This window comes from Condylostylus longicornis, unplaced genomic scaffold (genome assembly GCF_029603195.1).
Source record: "Condylostylus longicornis isolate FDR11 unplaced genomic scaffold, ASM2960319v2 ptg000018l, whole genome shotgun sequence".
Classification (NCBI taxonomy): domain Eukaryota; kingdom Metazoa; phylum Arthropoda; class Insecta; order Diptera; family Dolichopodidae; genus Condylostylus; species Condylostylus longicornis.
The window spans coordinates 774488-796500 of NW_026577987.1; the positions used below are offsets into that span (position 1 = coordinate 774488).

The 22013-nt window shown below is 28.5% G+C and overlaps 2 protein-coding genes across 5 annotated transcripts in view; one reads left to right on the forward strand and one right to left on the reverse strand.

Moving 5' to 3' along the window:
• Positions 1–22013, forward strand: part of LOC129606514 (pyruvate carboxylase, mitochondrial-like) — a 44970-nt gene that overhangs the window by 9672 nt on the left and 13285 nt on the right. The window lies entirely within an intron of this gene.
• LOC129606441 (putative nuclease HARBI1) lies at positions 821–16273 on the reverse strand. The gene is made up of 5 exons (XM_055516775.1): positions 16051–16273; positions 2449–2479; positions 1242–1680; positions 1043–1187; positions 821–981 (listed from the first exon to the last, which is right to left on the reverse strand). The coding sequence occupies exons 1-5, from the start codon at positions 16271–16273 to the stop codon at positions 821–823; spliced, it is 999 nt and encodes a 332-aa protein (XP_055372750.1).

The window sequence follows — 22013 nt, forward strand, 5'->3', positions numbered from 1 at the left end:
ATACAATATAATATCTACATATATGTACAGAATCATAAACATTCACCTAGTTTTCTTTATATAATTAGCGATTATATGAAATTTTAACAATTCAAGATTCTAATGGGTGAAGATTTTTTATTCTGCCATTATAAAAACAAAGCTTAAGAAAACCGTATAATTTTATTCATTATGGAATCGTTTGCTTTTGCAAAATATTATATTCATTTTAAATAAGTTTTTGACAATACTTCTGATATTTTTTTTCTTTTATTAAACAGTAGGCGAGGTATATGTCAACAACATCTTTGGAGTTTTAATGTGTTGGAAACCGTTATATTCATTACAAATCGGATTTTTTCAGATAAAATCTAAGGTTTAATATGAGGCTGATGAAAATCGTATATGTAAACACTATTTGAAATCCCTCTATTCTCATCAGATTTACTGTCAGATTTCTAAAAATAAAACGGCGACAATGGCCTTTTTTGCATTTTACAATTTTTTTTTTGAAAAGCGATTAATCCCCTCTATTATGTATATCGGTATCGGCCGATAAACGATAATTTATCGGCAAAATTTTGTGTTTGTATTACCAACATTGTTTATCGGTAAATTTTATCGGAGTCGGGAAAGCTTTTTTTCCCTGTATAGGAAACGTATTAGCTGGTATTATGAAAACGATAAATTGTCGGGTTTTCCCCGATTTAAAAGCGGGTACAAATTTTTAGACGACAGATTTTTTTTTTTTGTAAAATCTTCATTTTATCAAGGAAACTGGTGTAATTAATTGCTTTTTTAAAATGTAAGCATTTTTTCTAAATTATTTTCTTTCAAAATGTTATTCATATATTTTACTTAGGAGTAAAATCGTAAGATATGATATTCGTATGATATTCCGCCCTTGTGCATGCTTTTTGTTGAAACGAGCTTCCAAAGACGCCTCCTCAGTATTTCTGAAAGGTGTTAGCATATATGGTACCAAGGGATATCCTGAATATCCTACAATCAAACATTTCATTTGTTATTTTTTTATTTTTGCAGAATATGTGTATGTACTCACCCAGAAATTTAAAATCATTTCGTCCACTACGATAATCACTCTCAATTTTAGCTTTTAAAGCTGGCACGTTCCGAATATGTGAATCGTGATAACTTCCTGGGTATTTGGCATTCACATAACGTATGTTCATTACGTGGTCACATACCTAAAATTATTTTTTATTATCAATTTAATTTAGGTAATTATTAAAGTAACTTACTATCAATGCATTTAAACTACAAAATTCTTTTCTGTTGTAGTATAAATGTTTTACTTCTTCCTTTGGACTTATTATTTTTATGTGACTTCCATCTGTACAACCCACAATATTTGGGAAGCCCGTTTTTTCGTAAAAATAAATTTTGGCACGTCGTTCTTCTTTACTGTACTCAAATTTAATCCACTTCGGACATGAACGCCTTTCAACTGCGTTGAACACCTCTTTTAAACAAACTGATACAGTAGGTTGAGCTAAACCTAAATTAAAATCGTTGCCCACGCTCAGTTGATAGCTTCCTTGTGCACAAAATTTTAAAGCACATGCCACCTTTAAAATATTAGGTACAGCGCGTTCAGTTTTTGTTATTTTAAGTTGGTTTTCTACTTCATTCAATAAATCTCGAAAAGCTTCCTTCGATAATCTGAAATTCTGGATAAACCTAAAAAAATGTGTACATATTATATAAATAATAAAATAAAATAGGTACATAAACATACATACATTTTGTCTAAATCCAATGGATTAGTTGAATCTCTTATATGTCGTCTTTGAATAGCTTGCGTTTCTTCACTTACTACCGTTTCTTCACTTTCAAAATATAATGCACGCAACATTTTCCCGATATACATACAGTATATTTTTATTTTACAAATTTAACAGAAAACAATTTGTTTACAACAACTTTTTAGCACATCAAAACCAAATTCAAAATAATTTTTAAAATTTTTTGAAAATAACTTTTGAAAGAAAACAAATGTCATTAGAAAAAAAAACCTTTTTCTCCAATTTACAAAAACAAAAATTTGTATGAAAAAGCTTCTTTTAATCGGTTGAAATATTTTTATCGGTATCGGTTCATAATACAGAAGAAAACTAAAACCGATTAGAACTGCCGATAATATATCGGCCGATACCGATGTTCATAATAGAGGGGAATATTTATTTTTGGTTAGTTTAAATTAAAGTCTGACATCCCTCAGATAATTTCAGTGTTATAACTAAATTTAGTCGTGTATGTTACCGGCGGCTTACACAAAACTGCTATTCTATCAAAATGCCAAAGGAAAAATGGTTCTGTCAATAACCTTCTTGTATTCCAATTTCAATTGAGTAGAACAATTTGATCAAAAGTTTAAATTGATATGATTATAATAAGAATTTACTTTTTAATTCTATGTTTAAGTACGCAATTTAAATATAAAATTACACTATTTTTTTATTAGTAATTTTACCTGGATCTATAAATATTGTAATACAGATTTATTAAAGGAAAGCATGATTTTGTTTTATTATTTCAAAATAAATTGCAAGTATAACAATAACGTGACATGCATAAAAATTTTGCAGTTAAGTTGTTCCACATGCCGTTTATGATTTTATTAAGTTTAGTCAAAATTTATTAAGTTTTCTCTAATTCCAAAATTTAATAAAATTTTCCAAAATAAAACTTAATGAACTAATTTTTACAAAATTTATATGAGGAATTTTGAAATTTCAACCAAATTTAAAAACAAAAAAAGTAAAATAAGCCTAAAAAGAATCATGAAAAGAAAAACAGTTTATATTTTTTTGTATTATTATACATTATTTTGCATGAAAAATCACTGAAGGTTAGAATACAACCTTAAACTTGATAATATAATCAAATTAAATGATTTTAAAGCTCATTTATGTTTTATTTTTTTGTTGATTCTAATTTACATGGAGTACGTCGCATTAATATTGTTGAAGTATTATGAATAAAAAAAAACATAAATATTTGAGCATAAATGATACTCGTAAATGTTTGGAAAAACGACATTAAAACCAAAAGTATTTTGCAGTTTTTAATTTTTATGATTAAATGTTTACCGTCAAAGTATTGCATTTAAAATTTGCATGGATACTTCAAAAGCTTTTCAAGCTTCAGCTCGAAAACAATTCAAATTTTCAAAACTTTTAGAAAACGAGTTTTGATTCAAAAATTTGTAATCTCAAAATTGTAATCTCTTATATATAAATCAAAATATTTACAAAATATATTTTAATTTAAAAACTAAAAATTTAAACTAATTTTAATTTTAGCTTGAATATTTTATGTAGAGAAATCTGAATATATAATTAAGTATAACTTATACATAATAAAAATTAATTAAATTATATATTCAATCCAAAAAAGTATTATTAAAAAGTTGCAAATAGAAGCTATATTGTGTAGCATTATTTGATAAAAAATTGAATAATAATTTATTATCAATCAATTGAATATATAAGCAATTTTTTTAATAAAAGTATTTTACAAACATTCGTAAATAATTTTATAGACGATAGAGATAGACAAGGTATACAAGTCCATATATATAAATTTAATATAAGGTCATCTCAAGATCGTTAATGTTTCGTTTAGAATCTTGAAATTGTAGCGTTAAACTAGAATTTAAATGATAAGAATTGCTTATAAAATTTAACATACATATACTTTTATAAAGCATACTCGTACATATACTTATAAAGCAGTCATATTGGACTATGAGTATATGTTTTGTCATAATATTGTGTTGTTGGAGTAGTCTACGTGTAAACTGTTGTAATATTAAATTTTTTTTGGTTTAATTTATTAATAAAACATACCAAAATTTATGCGTATTTTTGCACGAACTATTTTAATTTTAAACAAAAAAAGTATAACTTATAAAATTGAATTTTTAAATATCTTGAATTGTAACAGACGATTTCTATAATTTTTAAGTATCCGTTGAAATCATATTTAAAGAGATTATTTAAATTTTTTTTTATAATTTTGAATCATTCACACATTTTAAAATTGAACTCAGCAAATTTGTGATGTTTCTATAATTGAGTAGAGTAAAAAAAATATAGGCATTTTTGGTGATTTTATAGTGAAAATATTTTATATTTTGGTTGATAGTCATTTTAATTTTTATTATTTTAACATTTTTGTTTCATGGTAAGAATATTAGTATTAGCGGGTTTTTTTTCAAACTATTAACAGTCGTCTTAGACTTTTTCCTTAAGCTGAAATTTTTCAATAATAATTGATGCATATATCAATTGCATGCCACACACATTTAATAGTGTTTGCTCGAATATTCATTGCAAGAACCTTTTTTGTCATGTTTTTTAGTCTTGACCTTGAACGGCTTGAACTATATTTTTTTTTATGATTCATTATTCGAAAATCCTATTTTGTTTTTAGGACAATGAAAGCTTTTGAATTTTAAAATCTTAATCATAAATTGAGTAAATTTATGACTTGTAAGTATATAAGAAAAAGCTTTAAATTAAAATTTTGGTTTTTTCGATCAAAGTTCAACTTCTTATATAAGTAAAAAAACAAAATTGATTAAAAACAAGTTTCGAAATTTTAAGCATATGTATATTTTATAAGAATTTCTGTGTACGTTTTGAACTAAATTTTTATTGCGGTAAGCATTTGTTTATTTTCAATAAATGATGAGCGAATATACGTTAATGTTTAATACAAATTGTTAGATTTGTATGAATACTTTGTTTACATTCATATAAGTATATGTACATAATTATGCACTTTTCAAAATTTTAAATATTTTACGAGTTTTACATAAAAAATACACCACATAAGTCAATAAACCAACTCTAATTTGCGGTATAAGGTTTTTTGAGTTTGGATTGTTACATGTATGATTCTATGTATGATCCTATGTATGGTTTCGAGGTTATAAGCATTTACTTACATGTAGAAATAGTGCAGTACCTTTTTTTTCAACAGGCTATAGTTCGAAAACGAGTATATCTGCATCCCCCCTCCCAAAAATTTTTTTGCTGGAGATTGATGAAAGAATCATCCCTGTAATTATTTGCCACCTTATGCGAAACACCCTGTATATATTCATATATAATACATATGTATATCGAACACAGTTTGTGCTCAAAAGTATTATTCACTTTGCATATCAATTTTTAAATTTAGTCAAAATCATTTGAATTAATAAATAAAGTTGGGTCAAACCAATGGTTTGTATTGTAGCACTTTTCCCTTCAACAAGTGAAAATTCTGCTTTTAAATACACTCTATGTATAGCTATCACACTGTTAAAATTATTTTCATTCATATACAAAACTATTTCTAGGATTGCATATATTTAGGATGACGCATATATGCAGTCATTGAAATAAAGCAAAAATTAATATAAAAAGGGGTTAACATAATGCTCGATTTTAAGGGTTAATTGTGTCAGTTAAGAAAAATAATTATATTTTTTAATTTCATGGAATTTACCGTTAGCTTTTTGCGTTTATAAAAATTTGGAAAAGCTTGCGGTTTCGGAAATATAAGGTGTCAAAAATTCAAATTTTACGAATTTCAAGAGGTGATAACTTGAGAGGGGGTGGAGATGGAAAAAAATTTTCTTCTAACAAAATGAAGTATTTATTAATATCTAATAGCTCCTAAAATTTCAAACTTCTACAGTCTGGGGTCTAGAAGAAAAATGACATCAAAAATTTGGAAAAAAAGGACTTTAGATAACGGTAAATTTGAACGGCCATTTTGTTTTTCTTAAGTTGAACTATAGTATACCGCGCAAGGGGAAGCAAGCCACTGCTTTTCTGCGTTTGCAAAATTTCAAAAATGCTTATGGTTTCATTGCAACAAATATTTAAAAAAGGCCATTTTTAGGGTTTTGGGGGGGTATAACTTCTAGAGGGGGGGAGATAGGTAAAAATTTTGTTCTACGGAAATAAGTTTCTAGTGAAGATCTATGTACGTATTAAATTTCAGCTTTCTATCTTCAAAGGTGTAGAAGTTTTGTAAACAGACACACGGACAGACGGACGGACGGACGGACGGACGGACGGACGGACGGACGGACGGACGGACGGACGGAGTGAAACTAATAAGCACTTTTTTCAAAAAATTTTTTGGAAAAGTGCTAAAAATTAAGAAATAGTAATACCATAAGACTACATACCATGTACATAATACATAATAATAATTACAATGCACATAATTACATAATATGTGATCTAAATACAACAATTGAATTTGTTTAATTTTTAGAAGCCATTTAATAAATTATTTTGTTTTGGATTGTGAATCCTATAAATAACATAAAGTTAAAGCAAAACATGACGTCAAAATTCATGTAATATAAAAAATTTAACCCTTACTATAGAAAAAAAAATGACAATTTTTTTATAACACACTTTAGTTTTTTTTATTTTTTCCGTAACTATTTTTGGAAACTCAATAGTTGTCTACAAGCATGTGTAAATTAAGTATTATGAGTTATTATAAAAAGAGATAAGCAAAAAGAACAAAAAGTTTTATCTCAAGGATTTTTTTATATAGTTTTAGTTATTGTATATAATAGAATGTATTTATGATGAATGTATAAAGTTATTTATGTACTGATTGTATTACTGATAGTATTCTTAAAAATTTTTTTCTAAATTTTAACAATTTAATAATTTCATTAATAAGTGTGTTGGTTTGACACATAAGTAAATCGTTTTTATAAAGTTTTATCATTATATTAATTTTATAATTACAATAAGAATTTCTCTGTTATTAATTTTAAAACTATTGTTGTCCACGTTGGTATATCTTTAAACAGCGCTTAAAATTTTTAGAGTTCAATGTAGGAGCTGATGAGGTTTCAATAAATTTATAAGAAATATTGGCAGAAAAAATCTAAGTTATCTTTTAGTTTTATAAAAAGTTTTCTTGTTAGATTTTTGCTTTTAAAATTTCTTAAAAAGTTGCTTGCATGAGAGCTTTCATCTCCTTATTTATATTATTTTTGTTTTGAAAGAAAATCAAGTCACAAAACATCACAACTTTTTTATTCATTGTACATCAAACCAGACATAAAAAGGGAAACAAATTTTTTTACTAAAAAACTCTTGATTATTGGTAAAAACCCAATTGATGTTACATCAAAAATGGTAGAACCTTAAAACTATAGAATAAGAGGGATTACATTTTTACCGACAGTATTGTGTATACAATAGGTAGGTTATGTGATGGCAACAAATTTTGCACATCGAGTTTTCGATGGGAATGCACTTCTCCATAGTAGGGAAGTGTAAGTACACTATTTTTAGCAACCTGTCGGTCCGTCGATCTCTCGGTCTGTCGGTCTGTCATTCTGTCGGTCTCTCGGTCTGTCGGTCTGTCGGTCTGTGTGTGCACGCGTGTATCGCAAGTTCTGCTGAACCGCTTTTGATGAAATTTTATATGTAAGTTTATTTCCACCATGGCACGGATTGATCAACTTTTGGGATATATCAGGCCTCGGGAATTGCACTTTTTAGCAGGCCTGTTTTACATTTTTGAATATTTTGAAGAAAATATTCAACCGATTTTATTGAAATTTCATATATAAGCTGTGTTCGACTCTCCGCAAAATTCTTAACTTTTGAAAGAAATCGGGCATCAGCAACTGGACGTTTACTACGGGCCAAATATACATTTTTGTGTATATAAAGAGAAATAATCAACCGATTTCATTGAAATTTAATATTTAAATTCCTCATATTAAAACAATGAACATATAGATTTTTTGGAAAGATCAGGGCTCGAAAACTGATCTGCGGGCCGATTTTACATTTTTCACCATATCTACGGAACGAATTGATGGAATTTCTTGAAATTTGATATTTGAGGTCTGGTTGTTACCGAAACTAACTGGCGAGCATTTCAGGGAATTCGGGTAGCAGAAAGCGAAACTCTACTAAGAACAAAATTTACATTTTTCTAGGTATGTTATAAGCTTACTAATGTCCTAAAAATTGGAAAGAAATATTTAACAGACATTTTTATAATATTCTGTAACACTTTCACTTAACTAGACAATACACATTGCGGTCGGTTATGTGCTGACCACATCAGATTTTTTTGTTTTGGTTCGTTGCTGTTTTTTCAATGAGTGCAGACAAACAAACAAAATATCAAAACAGAAAAATAATGTTTTTTTAAAAAAAGAAAGTAGAAATTTAGAAAATATAGAAAATAAAAATTTATTTTGTAAGGTGTGTTATAAATTCGTACAAAATTTTTGGCACATTTTACATACATATTATACATATATCTTTAATTATATTACATTACTGAACTCGACAAGGTGTTACGTTACTTATGTATAGAACATATGCAAGCAGAATGATGCGCCGCATTCTGCCCATGGGTCTAACTTTGCGAATGGCTGATGTAGGATATTACCAGATATCAGAATTTTGGGAAAACTTAAAAAACCAATCATCTGAAATTTAAAAAAAAAAGGGCACAACAAAATATTTTAGGATCGCAATTTATCAAATACTTTCAATTATTTTTTTTTAATTTAATAAAATATAAAAATAAAAGATTTTCAAACAGGGTCTCATTTTTATATTTGTTTCTGCAAAGCGGGTGAAAATTTTAAGTTTCATTAACCAAAATATATTTTCTCCAATATAAGGAAATTAGAATATTTTAGGTAATTCTTCCTTCTTATCTCAACTTAAGTATTATCTTATACTATTTCTCAATTCCAAATTAGGTTTGAATAAAACTTTTCCAATCATCGTTTTTTCTTAAATTATATGGTAAAGACTAAAACTAAATCTCACAGATCTCTAAGAAAGATAATAGTAGTGATTCTAATATAAATGGTTTGGAGGATTCTCCTTCTAAAAATACGTCTTGCGTACCTTTTAGCGTTTGAAAAATGCCATTCGATTCCGATTTTGTTTTTAAAATAATTCCTGAATTTGACGGTTCTTGCGTTGATCTTCATCTGTTCATATCATTTGTTCATTAGTTCATGTCATTGCGTGGTGAAAGCATTCGCCGATCATTATTTAAAATATCATTCGATTCGCCAAGTCTATTCGACTCCTAACCATTCGGTTCGCCGATCATAATAAGGGTATATATATTTACTTTGTTGGCATTTTAGGTAAAGATTTTTATACCCGTACAAACATATGTTCGGTCTAAGATTAGACTAAGTTTATATTTTTGATCAGCTTCAATTCTAAATCGATTTAGTTTTGTCCGTCCGTCTGTCCGCCCGTCCCAACGATAACTCAAAAACTAATTGAGCTAAGTTCACCAAATTTTCACAAATGATTATTTATAGTAAATGCCTCAATCCTATTTAAAGTGGATATGATAGGGGTGCCGGTTCGGGTAGCTGCCATACAACTTCAAAATTTGTTTGACTATTTTTCAGAAACTATAAAAGTTGTGATATTGAAATTTCACATAACGGAATAAATTAGTTGGGCTATTGTGTTTTGTAAAATTCATTGAAATTGGTAGCTGTCAAACAACTTAAAAAGTTATATTTTTAGTAAAAATTAAAAATAAAAATGGTAAAATGGCAGAAATATCGTAAAAACAAGTGTATTATTAGGGCTGTTATATGTGATAAAAATCGTTTAAATTTCTTGACTCCTTTTAGTATCTGCCACACAACTTCAATATTGAAATTACAGTACTGAAATTTTGAATAAATTAATATGGTATTACGGCAACTTAAAGTAATAGTCTTTCCCATAGTCTGCTATGGCATATTTACTTGCACATAGGATAACAAATTTGTACAGATACCACAGGGGTGATACGGTCAACTGAAAATCTTTTTCTGATTATGAAAGAAAATATGCACTTAAATTGAACAGTCCTACATCAAATAATTTCGAAAGCATTCTATTATGTGGTTGAAATTTGTATAAATTTTAATAATACATTTTATTTACTCGGTGTTTAAATACCCACTTACATGAGGTATTTCATCAGGTTCCTACAAAACCGGATGTAAACCTAATTTATCTTAAATCCTACCGACTTCTTGAACCTGTTAAACAGGAAATAAATTCTCAAATATTTTTTAATCTTGGACTTGGCCCATTCTTATCATCAAGTTCCTTTACACCCTTTGGTTTGAAACTGCTTTTAGCACAAATCTTGGTCTTTCTCACTTTAATTGTATGCCTTTTGTACTTTGATCGTACTTTAATCGTATGCCATCTATTACTAATACTGTTCTTTCTCGTCTTCAAGGTATTAAATGCTTTATTTATTTAGATGATTTGGTAAAATATGAGCATAACTTAAAGGATCACAACTTAAGGCTAACAAGTCTCTTACAATGTTCTCGCAACTACCATCTTAAATTAAATCCTTCAAAATATGCATTTTTAAAACGGGAAAATAAAAATAAATTTTTAAAACGGTGACGAACGAAGAAGTCGACCTGGTAAGAAGTCGACACCTCAGAAGTAAAGCAGAGTTGCATGTGTAATCGTTTCTCTTCAAAATCGTGCTAGATAATATACTACAACTCGCCTGCTTGCCAAAAAAGGGCATAATTTGGAGTTATACATAATAATGAGACAACCTATATTTTACAGACGACATCTACCTTCTCTTACATAAAGTCTGCGACATGCACAACTTGCCAGGCATGCGGGTCTAGAAGTAAACATCTAACAGAGCAAGGCGGTAAAAATAAATAACACAAAGTGCGATGGCGGCTAGTATGATGGCGAAACCCGAAAAGACGAAGATAAAAGACTCAAAGAGGCAAGGGCAGTTTTCGGCAGGTTGCGGTCAATATGGAAAAGCAGCCAGATATCCAGGGTGACCAAGCTTAGAATATTCTGGTCATGTGTGAAAGCAAACATGTATAGAACCTATAAGTAATTTTGCCGGATAAACTTAGAATGGAATCCACAAGGATCAAGAAAGCCCGGTCGCCCTACAAATACTTGGCGCATATCTGTAAAAGCGAAGTTAGGAAGCGCAGGTTTGACATGGAACCAGGTGGAGATGTCAAGTAAAATCCCCATGCTCCCAAGGGGAATAAGGAAAAGAAAATGCTTGCTTATAATACTACGCTTCATTCTTCAACGAATTAGTTTTGCCGGTTCATGAATTATCGGTTTCAACCAAGTATGCCTTCTATTTCAAATAATAATTTTACTATACGCTATTATGATGATTATTTACAAGATTTAATCGTTAGACTTCGATATCTATTTTCACAAAACTTATTAAAAGAAAGACTCAAATAAGCTTATTTTGAAAAAAAAGCAAAATTCAGAAACTTTCAAGCAGTTGATAAAGTTTTGTTAAAAAATAAAAGTAAATCTAATAAACTTAGTGTTTCTTGGTTAGGACCTTATATATAGTAATTCTATTAGATATAGTATTATGCAGAAAGTATCACTTAAATTTATTTCGCCTTTTATTAAAAAAAATAAATGAAACAAGAAAAAATAGAGTTGACCGTGTCAACTCTGTGATACCCGTACGAATTTGTTATCCTATGTACGAATAAATATGTCATATCCGACTATGGAACAAACTATCACTTTAAGTTGCCATATTACTATATTAGTATATGCAAAATTTCAGTACTGCTCAGTAATTTTTAATATTTTCTTAGATATGGCCAAACTACTGTTGAAGTTGTATGACAGCTACCAGAAGGAGCCAAGCAATTTCAACGAATTTTATCAAATACATTGACCCTACTAATATATTCGCTTGTGTGAAATTTGAATATCGCAGCTCTTATAGTTTCTGAGATATAGTCAAATAAATTTTGAAGATGTATGCCAGCTACCCGAATCAGTACCCCGATCATATCCAATTTAAATAGGGTTCTGACATTTACTATAATGAACTATTTGTGAAAATTTGGTAAAATTATCTCAATTACTTTTTGAGTTATCGGTGGGACGAAAGGACAGAAAGTCGGACGGACAAAGTTGAATCGACTCAGAATTCGTCGCTGATCAAAAACATGCACTTTAGTCTATATCTCAGACCATTATTTCTTAGCGTTACAAACGGTAAGGGAAATTTAGTAAACCCTTCGAACATACGTTCGTACGGGTATAAATACATGAACATGACAGATTCATTATGATAAGGACCAAGAGAATAATAAAGACCATTCTTGAAGAAAGAACTTCTTGCATTAAAATGTTATTTACAAAAAGTGATTAAAAATAAAATTGGGACAAACACTTTTCCTTAATATTTAAATTACTTTCTTTTATAACCAAGTATTTAAGATTACATATATTTAAATTGAAGTTAAAAACAAGTAAAAACGTTTCAGTCGATATAAACCGATTGAATTATACCCTGCACCTTTCGTTATTGTGTAGCAATTACTCGAACCTGTGAAATCATTCTATAGAAACTTCACGGACACGTCTGACCTATAATTGGACATCCGACTGCCAAGTTTCATGAATCTGACTTTATTGTTTTTCCAAATATTAAGAATAAGCTTTTAGACTTGTAGGGGATCTACTCGAACCTGTTAAGCAATTCCACCAAAACTTCAGAAATATATGTGACCTATAACTCGACATACAAATGCCAAGTTTCATGAATCTGACTTTATTATTTTTCCAAATATGTAAAATAAGCTTTTGGAGTTGTGTGGCAAGTACCCGAATCTGTCAAGCAATTCCACTAAAACTTCACAAATATATCTGATCTATAATCGGACACACAACTGCCAAGTTTCATAAATTTAACTTTATTATTTCTCCAAATATTAAGAATAAGCTCTTAGACTTGTGTGGAATCTACTCGAACCTGTTAAGCAATTCTACCAGAACTTCAGAAATATATGTGTCCTATAACTCGACATACAACTGCCAAGTTTCATGAATCTGACTTTATTATTTCTCCAAATATGTCAAATAAGCTTTTGGAGTTGTATGGCAAGTACCCGAACCTGTCAAGCAATTCCACTAAAACTTCACAAATATATCTGATCTATAATCGGACACACAACTGCCAAGTGTCATGAATCTGACTTTATTATTTTTCCAAATATGTAAAATAAGCTTTTGGAGTTGTATGGCAAGTACCTGAACCTGTCAAGCAATTCCATCAAAACTTCACAAATATATCTGATTTATAATCGGACACACAACTGCCAAGTTTCATTAATCTGACTTTATTATTTTTCCAAATATTAAGAATAAGCTTTTAGACTTGTATGGGAGCTACTCGAACCTGTCAAGCAATCCCACCAAAACTTTAGAAATATGTCTGACCTATAATTGGACACACGACTGCCAAGTCTCATGAAGTTGACTTTATCATTTTTCCAAATATTTAAAATAAGCTTTTAGACTTGTATGGGAGCTACTCGAACCTGTCAAGCAATTCCACCAAAACTTCAGAAATATATTTGACCCATAATTGGACACATGACTGCCAAGTTTCATGAATCTGACTTTGTTATTTTTCCAAATATTTAAAATTAGCTTCTGGAGTTGTATGGCAGGTACCCGAACCTGTCAAGAAATTCCTCTAAAACTTCTGAAAAATATTTGACCTATAATTGGACACATGACTGCCAAGTTTCATGAATCTGACTTTATTATTTTGCCGAATGTAAAAAATTTGCTGTTGGAGTTGTATGGCAGCCACCCGAACCGGTGCAGCTATCCCATTATAATTTTTAGAGCATGTGTAGAATATAATTGGACACACGTATACAAAATTTTATATTTATAGCTTTATTAGTTTTTGAAATATTTAAAATAAACTCTTGGAGTTGTATGGCAGCTACCCGAACCCGTTGTCCGACTTAGTCCAATAACAATAGGGTTCGTCCTTGGCACAAAAGAAAAAACTTGTGAAAGTTTGGTGTCGATTGCATTATTCGTTTTTGAGTTATCGCGCGATCGGACGGACGGACGGACGGACATGTCTAAATCAACGCAGAATTTTACGCTGAGCAAGAATATATATATATGTCCATACCGCAGATGACTCCTTCAAGTAGTTACAAACTCCATACCAAAGTTAATATACCCTTCACGAAGTGCAGGGTATAAAAAATTGAGAGAGTCGTTAACATAATCCAATTAACGACTCTAAATTTTTTTAGTAAAAATTGAGAAAGTTGTTAACAGAATCATTAACATAGTCCAATTTAAAGGTTAAGTAGAAAGCTGAATGGCTTGGAATTTACCGTAGCTCTCTGCTTTTATAGAAACTTTGAAAAGCTTGCAGTTTGGGTGCCGAAAATACGAATTTTACAAATTTCGAGGGGTAATAACTTGAGAAGGGTTGGTGGTGGAAAAAAATTTTCTAATTTAGTTAGCATCTAAAAGCTGATAGGTCAGAATTTCAGGCTTTTACATGTTGCTGTCTAGAAGAATAACGATATTAAAAATTTGACAAAAAAAAGCGGATTTTAGATAACGGTTAATATTAACGGTTATTTTATTTTTTGAAGATCAACTATGCTATGTCACGGTAAAAGAAGCCCACCATTATTTTTCAAAAAATGGCATTTTTAAGGCTCAAAAGGGTTATAACTTTTGCGGGAACGGAGGCAGGTAAAAATTTTGTTCTTCAGAAATTAATTTTTAGCAAAGATCTATTTATATAGAAAATTACATCTTTCTATCTTCAAGGGTTTAGAAGTTATGCAAACATTTTCACGGACGGACGAACGGAGTGACAAAGTGAAACTAATAAGCTAACTAATTTTTTCCAAAATTTTTTTGGAAGTGTTAAAAATAAAATGCGCTTGTTTAAAAACCATATGTTGTTTCATTATATATATTTCAAAGTTATTGCTTATTGAATTTTGTATTTTTTGTTATGCATTTACAATGCATGAGTATCATTATGTCATAAATTCAATGTCTTACACTTGTAAGAAATGTATGTTTGTCGTTGAAATATTCACGTGTATGCTTAATAAACATGTATATGCATAGATGCATGTTATGTATACAAAACTCGATTTTATAAGGTCAATGAATTCACTTATAATTAAGTAATGCATTTTGTTATTCACTTATATGTACTCGTAATTAAGTACATGTTAAATAGTTTGTATTAGTTATAAGAATTTATTCATTAAATTTTATAATATTACGTATTATTAATGTCTGGTTTCTTTAGAAATCTGCTTAAAATTTTTTGTCCTAAATTTTGAATTTTCAACCGCATAAAATTTGCGCAATTCAATGTCAATTCAAATGTCAATTGTTTAGCACAATTAAAATGTAGTTTCGTATTCAGTATACTGCTTAAAATTTATTTAAAATATTTTTTTGTATTTAATAAAATATTTTTTTGTTAAAAAGTTGTGTGGGTGTGAGATTTTTAATAAAGCTATAATAACTTAATAAATAACTTAAAAAGGTACTTATAGTTGCAAGAAAGCGATGTTTGCTAACATTTTTGTTAAGCATATAAAAATGTAAATTTGGCTCTTAGTAGAGTTTCGCTTTGTGCTACCCGAATTCCCTGAAATGCTCGCCAGTTAGTTTCGGTAACAACCAGAACTCAAATATCAAATTTCAAGAAATTCCATCAATTTGTTCTGTGGATATGGTGAAAAATGTAAAATCGGCCCGCAAATCAGTTCTCGAGCCCTGATCTTTCCAAAAAATTTACATGTTCATTGTTTTAATATGAGGAATTCATATATTAAATTTCAATGAAATCGGTTGATTATTTCTCTTTATTTCTGTTTTCATGGGATTAAAAATTTAAACTTTAAACTTTTTTCATTATTATCACTAATCACTTATATTGTCATTATAGGAACACTTAAATCATCTTTTTTTTTGGATGGAATTTGACAATGATTCCTCTATTAGTCTATTACAATCTCTTAAATTTAAGCTGTTGGGAGTAGGTTAGCGTACTGTAATACTATACATAACTGGAAAGAAGGGTTAAAAATTTATAATATCTATTAAGAATAGTTTATATACAAAATGTAAAGAAAGTCTTTTCATTAAAAAAAGTAAAGTTAAGTTTTTTAACATTTTAAAAACGAACCTGGTAAACGAAGTCGAAAAATTTGGTTTTGTTGGTTATTATAAATTTTATTGGTATAACCGCTTGCAGCATAAATCTTATTTGGTAAGAAGCTGTTTGCTTCATGACTGCCCAAAAGTGTTCGAAACACTCCCACAAAGTCCACACCTGAATCCAATTGAGAATTTTTGAGCCCACTTGAAGTAAAGTTTGGCGAAAATCCAAAAATGACCTTATAAAACATATTATAGAAGAGTTGTCCAAAATTTCGGATTAAAATGATATGGAAAGATTGACTACTTCTATGAAACGATGACTTTGGGCTGTCCCAAATCTACGGGCTACCACGTAAAGTATTAAATTTAACAATTGTAGCTGCATTTTATATTTTTGCGTAATATTAGATTAAAAAAACTAATTTTGAAAAGACTTTATTTACATTGTAATATGTCGAACTTCTTCGTTTGTGTCCCTTTTCTTTTGTGGTTTCTCCATTAGAAAAAAAATCTGATGTGGTCAGCACATACCCGCCCGCATTGTGTATTGTCTAGTTAAATGAAAGTGTTACAGAATATTATAAAAATGTCTGTTAAATACTTCTTTCCAATTTTTAGGACATTAGTAAGCTTATAGTTAACATACTTAGAAAAATGTAAATTTGGCTCTTAGTAGAGTTTCGCTTTGTGCTACCCGAATTCCCTGAAATGCTCGCCAGTTAGTTTCGGTAACAACCAGAACTCAAATATCAAATTTCAAGAAATTCCATCAATTTGTTCTGTGGATATGGTGAAAAATGTAAAATCGGCCCGCAAATCAGTTCTCGAGCCCTGATCTTTCCAAAAAATTTACATGTTCATTGTTTTAATATGAGGAATTCATATATTAAATTTCAATGAAATCGGTTGATTATTTCTCTTTATATACACAAAAGTGTAGGTTTGGCCCGTAGTAAACGTCTAGTTGCCGATGCCTGATCTTTCCAAAAAATTTATATGTTCATTGTTTTAATACGAGGAGTTCATATATTAAATTTCAATGAAATCGGTTGATTATTTCTCTTTATATACACAAAAATGTATATTTGGCCTGTAGTAAACGTCTAGTTGCCGATGCCTGATTTCTTCCAAAACATACGAATTTTTGCGGATGGTCGAGCTGAGCTTATATATAAAATTTCAAGTAAATCGGTTGAATATTTTCTTCAAAATGTTCAAAAATGTAAAACAGGCCAGCTAAAAAGTGCAGTTCCCGAGGCCTGATATATACCAAAAGTTGATCGATCCGTGCCATGGTGGAAACAAACTTACATATAAAATTTCATCAAAATCGGTTCAGCCGAACTTGAGATACACGCGCGCACACACAGACCGACAGACCGACAGACGGACAGACCGACAGGTTGCTAAAAATAGTTTATTTACACTTCCCTACTATGGAGAAGTACGTTCCCACCGAAAACTCGATATGCAAAATTTGTTGCCATCACATTACCTACCTATTGTTTACACAATACGGTCGGTAATTATTTTAACGCAATTATGTTCTATAATAAACTGACATTTACAAAAAAAAATCAAAATCAATGCATGCCATGCAACTTATTAAAGACTGAAAGTAAATTTTTTAAATTTTTTTCATTTTGAAAAGACTTTCTTTACATTTTGTATTTTATATGTATATTTTATTGATTTATTATATTATTTAATATATTTAATTATCTTATATGTATTAGTTAATAGTTTTAAATTTTATTAAAATTTCTTGTAGTTTCATATTGCAAAAAAAAGTTATAATTTATACATGTGATTTTATTTTGAAAAATAAATTTCTCGAAATATACTCGTACTAACACTATAGCATAATAAATACGCACATTGAACTTTCTGATTTATAAAAATTTTATTTCCAAAGTTCAAATATTATGTAAATTAATTTTCAAAAATTAAATAAAAAAAAAATACTATGAAAAGTTGAACATTGGATATTAAAATAATCAAAAGTGTGTCATAAAAAATTGAACTCTTTTATTACTAAGCGGTAGCAAAAACCTTTCGAATGTTAACTCAACTTTTGTTTTGTTCAAGCTCTCATTGTTCTCAACTAGTTAAATTAAAATTATATAAGAATTCTTTCTGTTTCAACCTTACAATTTTCTTTGTAAGATAAAAGAAAAATTTTTATTAAACATTTTTAAACATAAATAAATCTATAAGCTTAATTTTGAAGGTATGTAATTAAATCAAATTTTTAAATTAAGCAGATAATAGCGGCTTTTATTAGAATATTTGAAAAGTATATAACTTTGTGACATTTTTAAGAAAATTAAACTAATTTTGCAAATAAAATAACTGCACTTTGCTACAAACAATTTAAGCATTTTATTTTCTTACAAATAATACTGATTGTTATTATTTTTGTTTCTTTGGCGCGAGCCTATGAATTTAAAGTAAACTGAAAAATTATTTATTTTTGCAAATTATAAGATTAAATAGTAATAATAATAATACCAAGAATATTTTTGTTAAGTTGTCCATAATTAATAAAAAATGTTCTTTCGAAGTTTTTAAGTTATGAGTTTAGTATTGAATAATTTCATAAAAATTTGATAAAAGCCGATATGTAATATTGCGATTTGAAAATTTTGAAATAGAATCTTAAGTATTTATTACAATTTTTCAGTATATGTTTATAATAGGATATTCCAAGCTTAGCTTCACTAATTTTTGGATTAACGAAGATTTGATATTTTTCTCTCAATGTCTATAATTAATTAAAATTGGCCAAAATTCTTTGTTTGAGTTTTGGAATATTTACAGATTTACTGATTTTAAATCTAATATTAAATAAATAATAAAACGATAGTAAAACAAAGGTGGTGAAATAATTGTAAAAATAAAAATATGTCCTATAATTTCAAAATTCTTTGAAATACTTATGTACATATACATACATACATACAGCATGCAGGTCTCTGCAATATCGCTAAAATCATGTGGAAAATTAAAAAGTGAATCACATTTCAGTTGAATTTTATTATCTATAGTCGTTTATGAAATATAATATTAAAAAAAAAATCTGATGTGGTCAGCACATAACCGACCGCATTGTGTATTGTCTAGTTAAGTGAAAGGGTTACAGAATATTATAAAAATGTTTTTTAAATACTTCTGCTGATGTCTGATTTCTTCCAAAAGTTAGAAATTTTCACGGACGGTCGAGCAAAGCTTACATATGAAATTTCAAGTAAATCGGTTGAATATTTTCTTCAAAATGGTAAAAAATGTAAAATCGGCCCGCAAATCAGTTTTCGAGCCCTAATCTTTCCAAAAAATTTATATGTTCATTGTTTTAATACAAGGGTTTCATATATTAAATTTCAATGAAATCGGTTAATTATTTCTCTTTATATACACAAAAATGTATATTTGGCCTGTAGTAAACATCTAGTTGCCGATGCCTGATTTCTTCCAAAACATAGGAATTTTTGCCGACGGTCGAGCAAAGCTTATATATAAAATTTCAAGTAAATCGGTTGAATATTTTCTTCAAAATGTTCAAAAATGTAAAACAGGCCCGCTAAAAAGTGTAGTTCCCGAGGTCTGATATATCTCAAAAGTTGATCAATCCGTGCCATGGTGGAAATAAACTTACATATAAAATTTCATCAAAATCGGTTCAGCAGAACTTGAGATACACGCGCGCACACACAGACCGACAGACCGACAGGTTGCTAAAAATAGTTTATTTACAATTCCCTACTATGGAGAAGTGCATTCCCACCGAAAACTAGATATGCAAAAATTTGTTGCCATCACATAACCTACCTATTGTATACACAATACGGTCGGTAAAAAGAGAGCTACAGTATAAGTAACTTTTCTTTTACATATATCTTATTCTTATTATGAAAAGCAACCTAAATATATTTCATAAATCTCGTGAATCTCGTACGATTTTTGCACCCTATTCATTATTTCATATCTCTAGCGTTTTTAAAAAAATTATTAAAAACCAGCAGTTTTTTTCCATAATATTTTTTAATCTGTATATTGATGTCTGCACGTTTAATGTTTTTTATTACATATTTCATTGATTATGTTTATTTTGTCTCATATCAACCAATCGATAAAATAAAAACTAATAGTGACAATATGTAATTTACTTTTCAATTTATGAAAACAATAACTAATTTGAATGTGTGTACATACATATATATATTTTATATTGAAATTTCAAATATAAAAATTCGAAATTTAGAACTATTTTTTATTAAATGATTATAGAATTATTGAGGAATAGTATAAGCTTATGTTAATGTTTTTTGTGGTTCTTGTTTAGTGCGTATACTTTAAATTTTGAATTTGCCAATTATATATTTTGTTCCTTATATTATTATATTTATAATAATTGTATAATAAAATCTATTATATTATTTAATATTAATTATAATGTATTATATTTAATTGCCCATGAAAAAATGAGCCGGAGTAAATTAGAAATCAAATGCACAATATTATTTATTCGTTGTTTTTCTTGTAAAGGCTTATAAAAAATAATTTTTTTTTTCGAATGTCGGTGTTAACTTCAGAGCGATTAGGGCTTTTGTTCCAAAAAGTAATAGTAGGCAAGAATTAAATCTTAAATGCTTTTTCTGTGTTCAATTTAATGGGAAATTATAGATTTATCGAATGCATTTAAGACACATCTTGTGTATTAGATTTCAAAGTAAAATTCAAAAATGAGTTATAAAATTTTATAATATAATAAGCACCTCATCTACAATTTGCGCGTCATCTGGTTGCTTAAAATTTAAAGATTCTTAAATCGAAATATGATAATGTTCATGTTATGTCATGTCATGTTTCTTTTTAATATAACAGCAACACATTTCAAAATAATCATCAATAAAAAAATTATTAACTGATTCTTCAAATCTTATTACTTTTCTACTATTATTATAATAGAGATTAAATTTATTTTCTGGTGGATTGTAGAAACAATTAATGCGAGTTTGTATCTTCGCTTATACCGTACTTTTATATATGTATATGTACGTATATTTATGAATACACTTATTATGTTGTTGATAAGAAGAATGAGCTTTTGACCTTCAATTTTAAATTTATTTTTCCTTCGTTTTACTTTTAAAATCTTAAATTTAATTTTTCATAAATATTTTCGACCGCTAATTAAGTGGTCAAAAAACAAAGTATTTATGACGTCCTTTCGTCTTTCATGAATATTTAATGTTTTTTAATATTTTTCAATAGAAGTTGTCTGTGCAAATTAGTATAGTTTGATAACACTGTTGAACTTTGACACCATTGAATGATTCGTTGTTTTTTTTATTTTATACCCATGTTTTTCATTCACGTTTTCTATAGTTTTTTTCAATTCTGTCATATAGATAAAAATGATTCGATAATATTAAGCCTACCGAAAAAATACATTTCAGGTATAAACGAAATATTTCTACAATATATTTATTTATTACCTATTAAGCAAATTTTTTATAATTTTAATTGAAAAATTTCGATATGCACTAGTGGTCATAATAGAATAATAATTTGTTTTTCTTGTTTTATTGTCTATTTGGATACTATCATATACATATAAGAAAACATCAAAAGTAAAAGATTGTTCACTACAGTAGTTGTGTATTTATTTTCAGTTTTAATAGGAGGATTTAATCAATTTTACTGTTTTATATATAATAAAGCTAAAAAATTCATAAATGTTGTTAGTATATTATAGTAACTCTTCTTTTTATAAATAGGTAAACATTAAATTATCCTTCCCGTTATTATTCATAACGTTGTTTGCTACCTGGGCTAAAAATATTCCATCACAATGAAAAAACGATAATGAGTTTTCAATTTCGCTTATCAAAAGTAAGGGGTAAATTTATCTTATCTCGGGAACTCAAAAAAATATTTGTATTATGTATTTTAAATTTTTTTTTTGCAATTGAATTAGAAAAAATA

What these genes read in the sequence shown, in the direction of transcription:
- LOC129606441 (XM_055516775.1), bottom strand. Translation starts at nt 16,273, where the DNA reads ATGTTTTATAAGGTCATTTTTGGATTTTCGCCAAACTTTACTTCAAGT. An exon ending in ATTACTAATAAAAAAATAGT is followed by an intron (nt 1,681 to 2,448) that starts GTAATTTTATAT and finishes ACATTTTTTTAG; the next exon opens with GTTTATCCAGAATTTCAGAT. An exon ending in AAATGATTTTAAATTTCTGG is followed by an intron (nt 982 to 1,042) that starts GTGAGTACATAC and finishes GTTTGATTGTAG; the next exon opens with GATATTCAGGATATCCCTTG.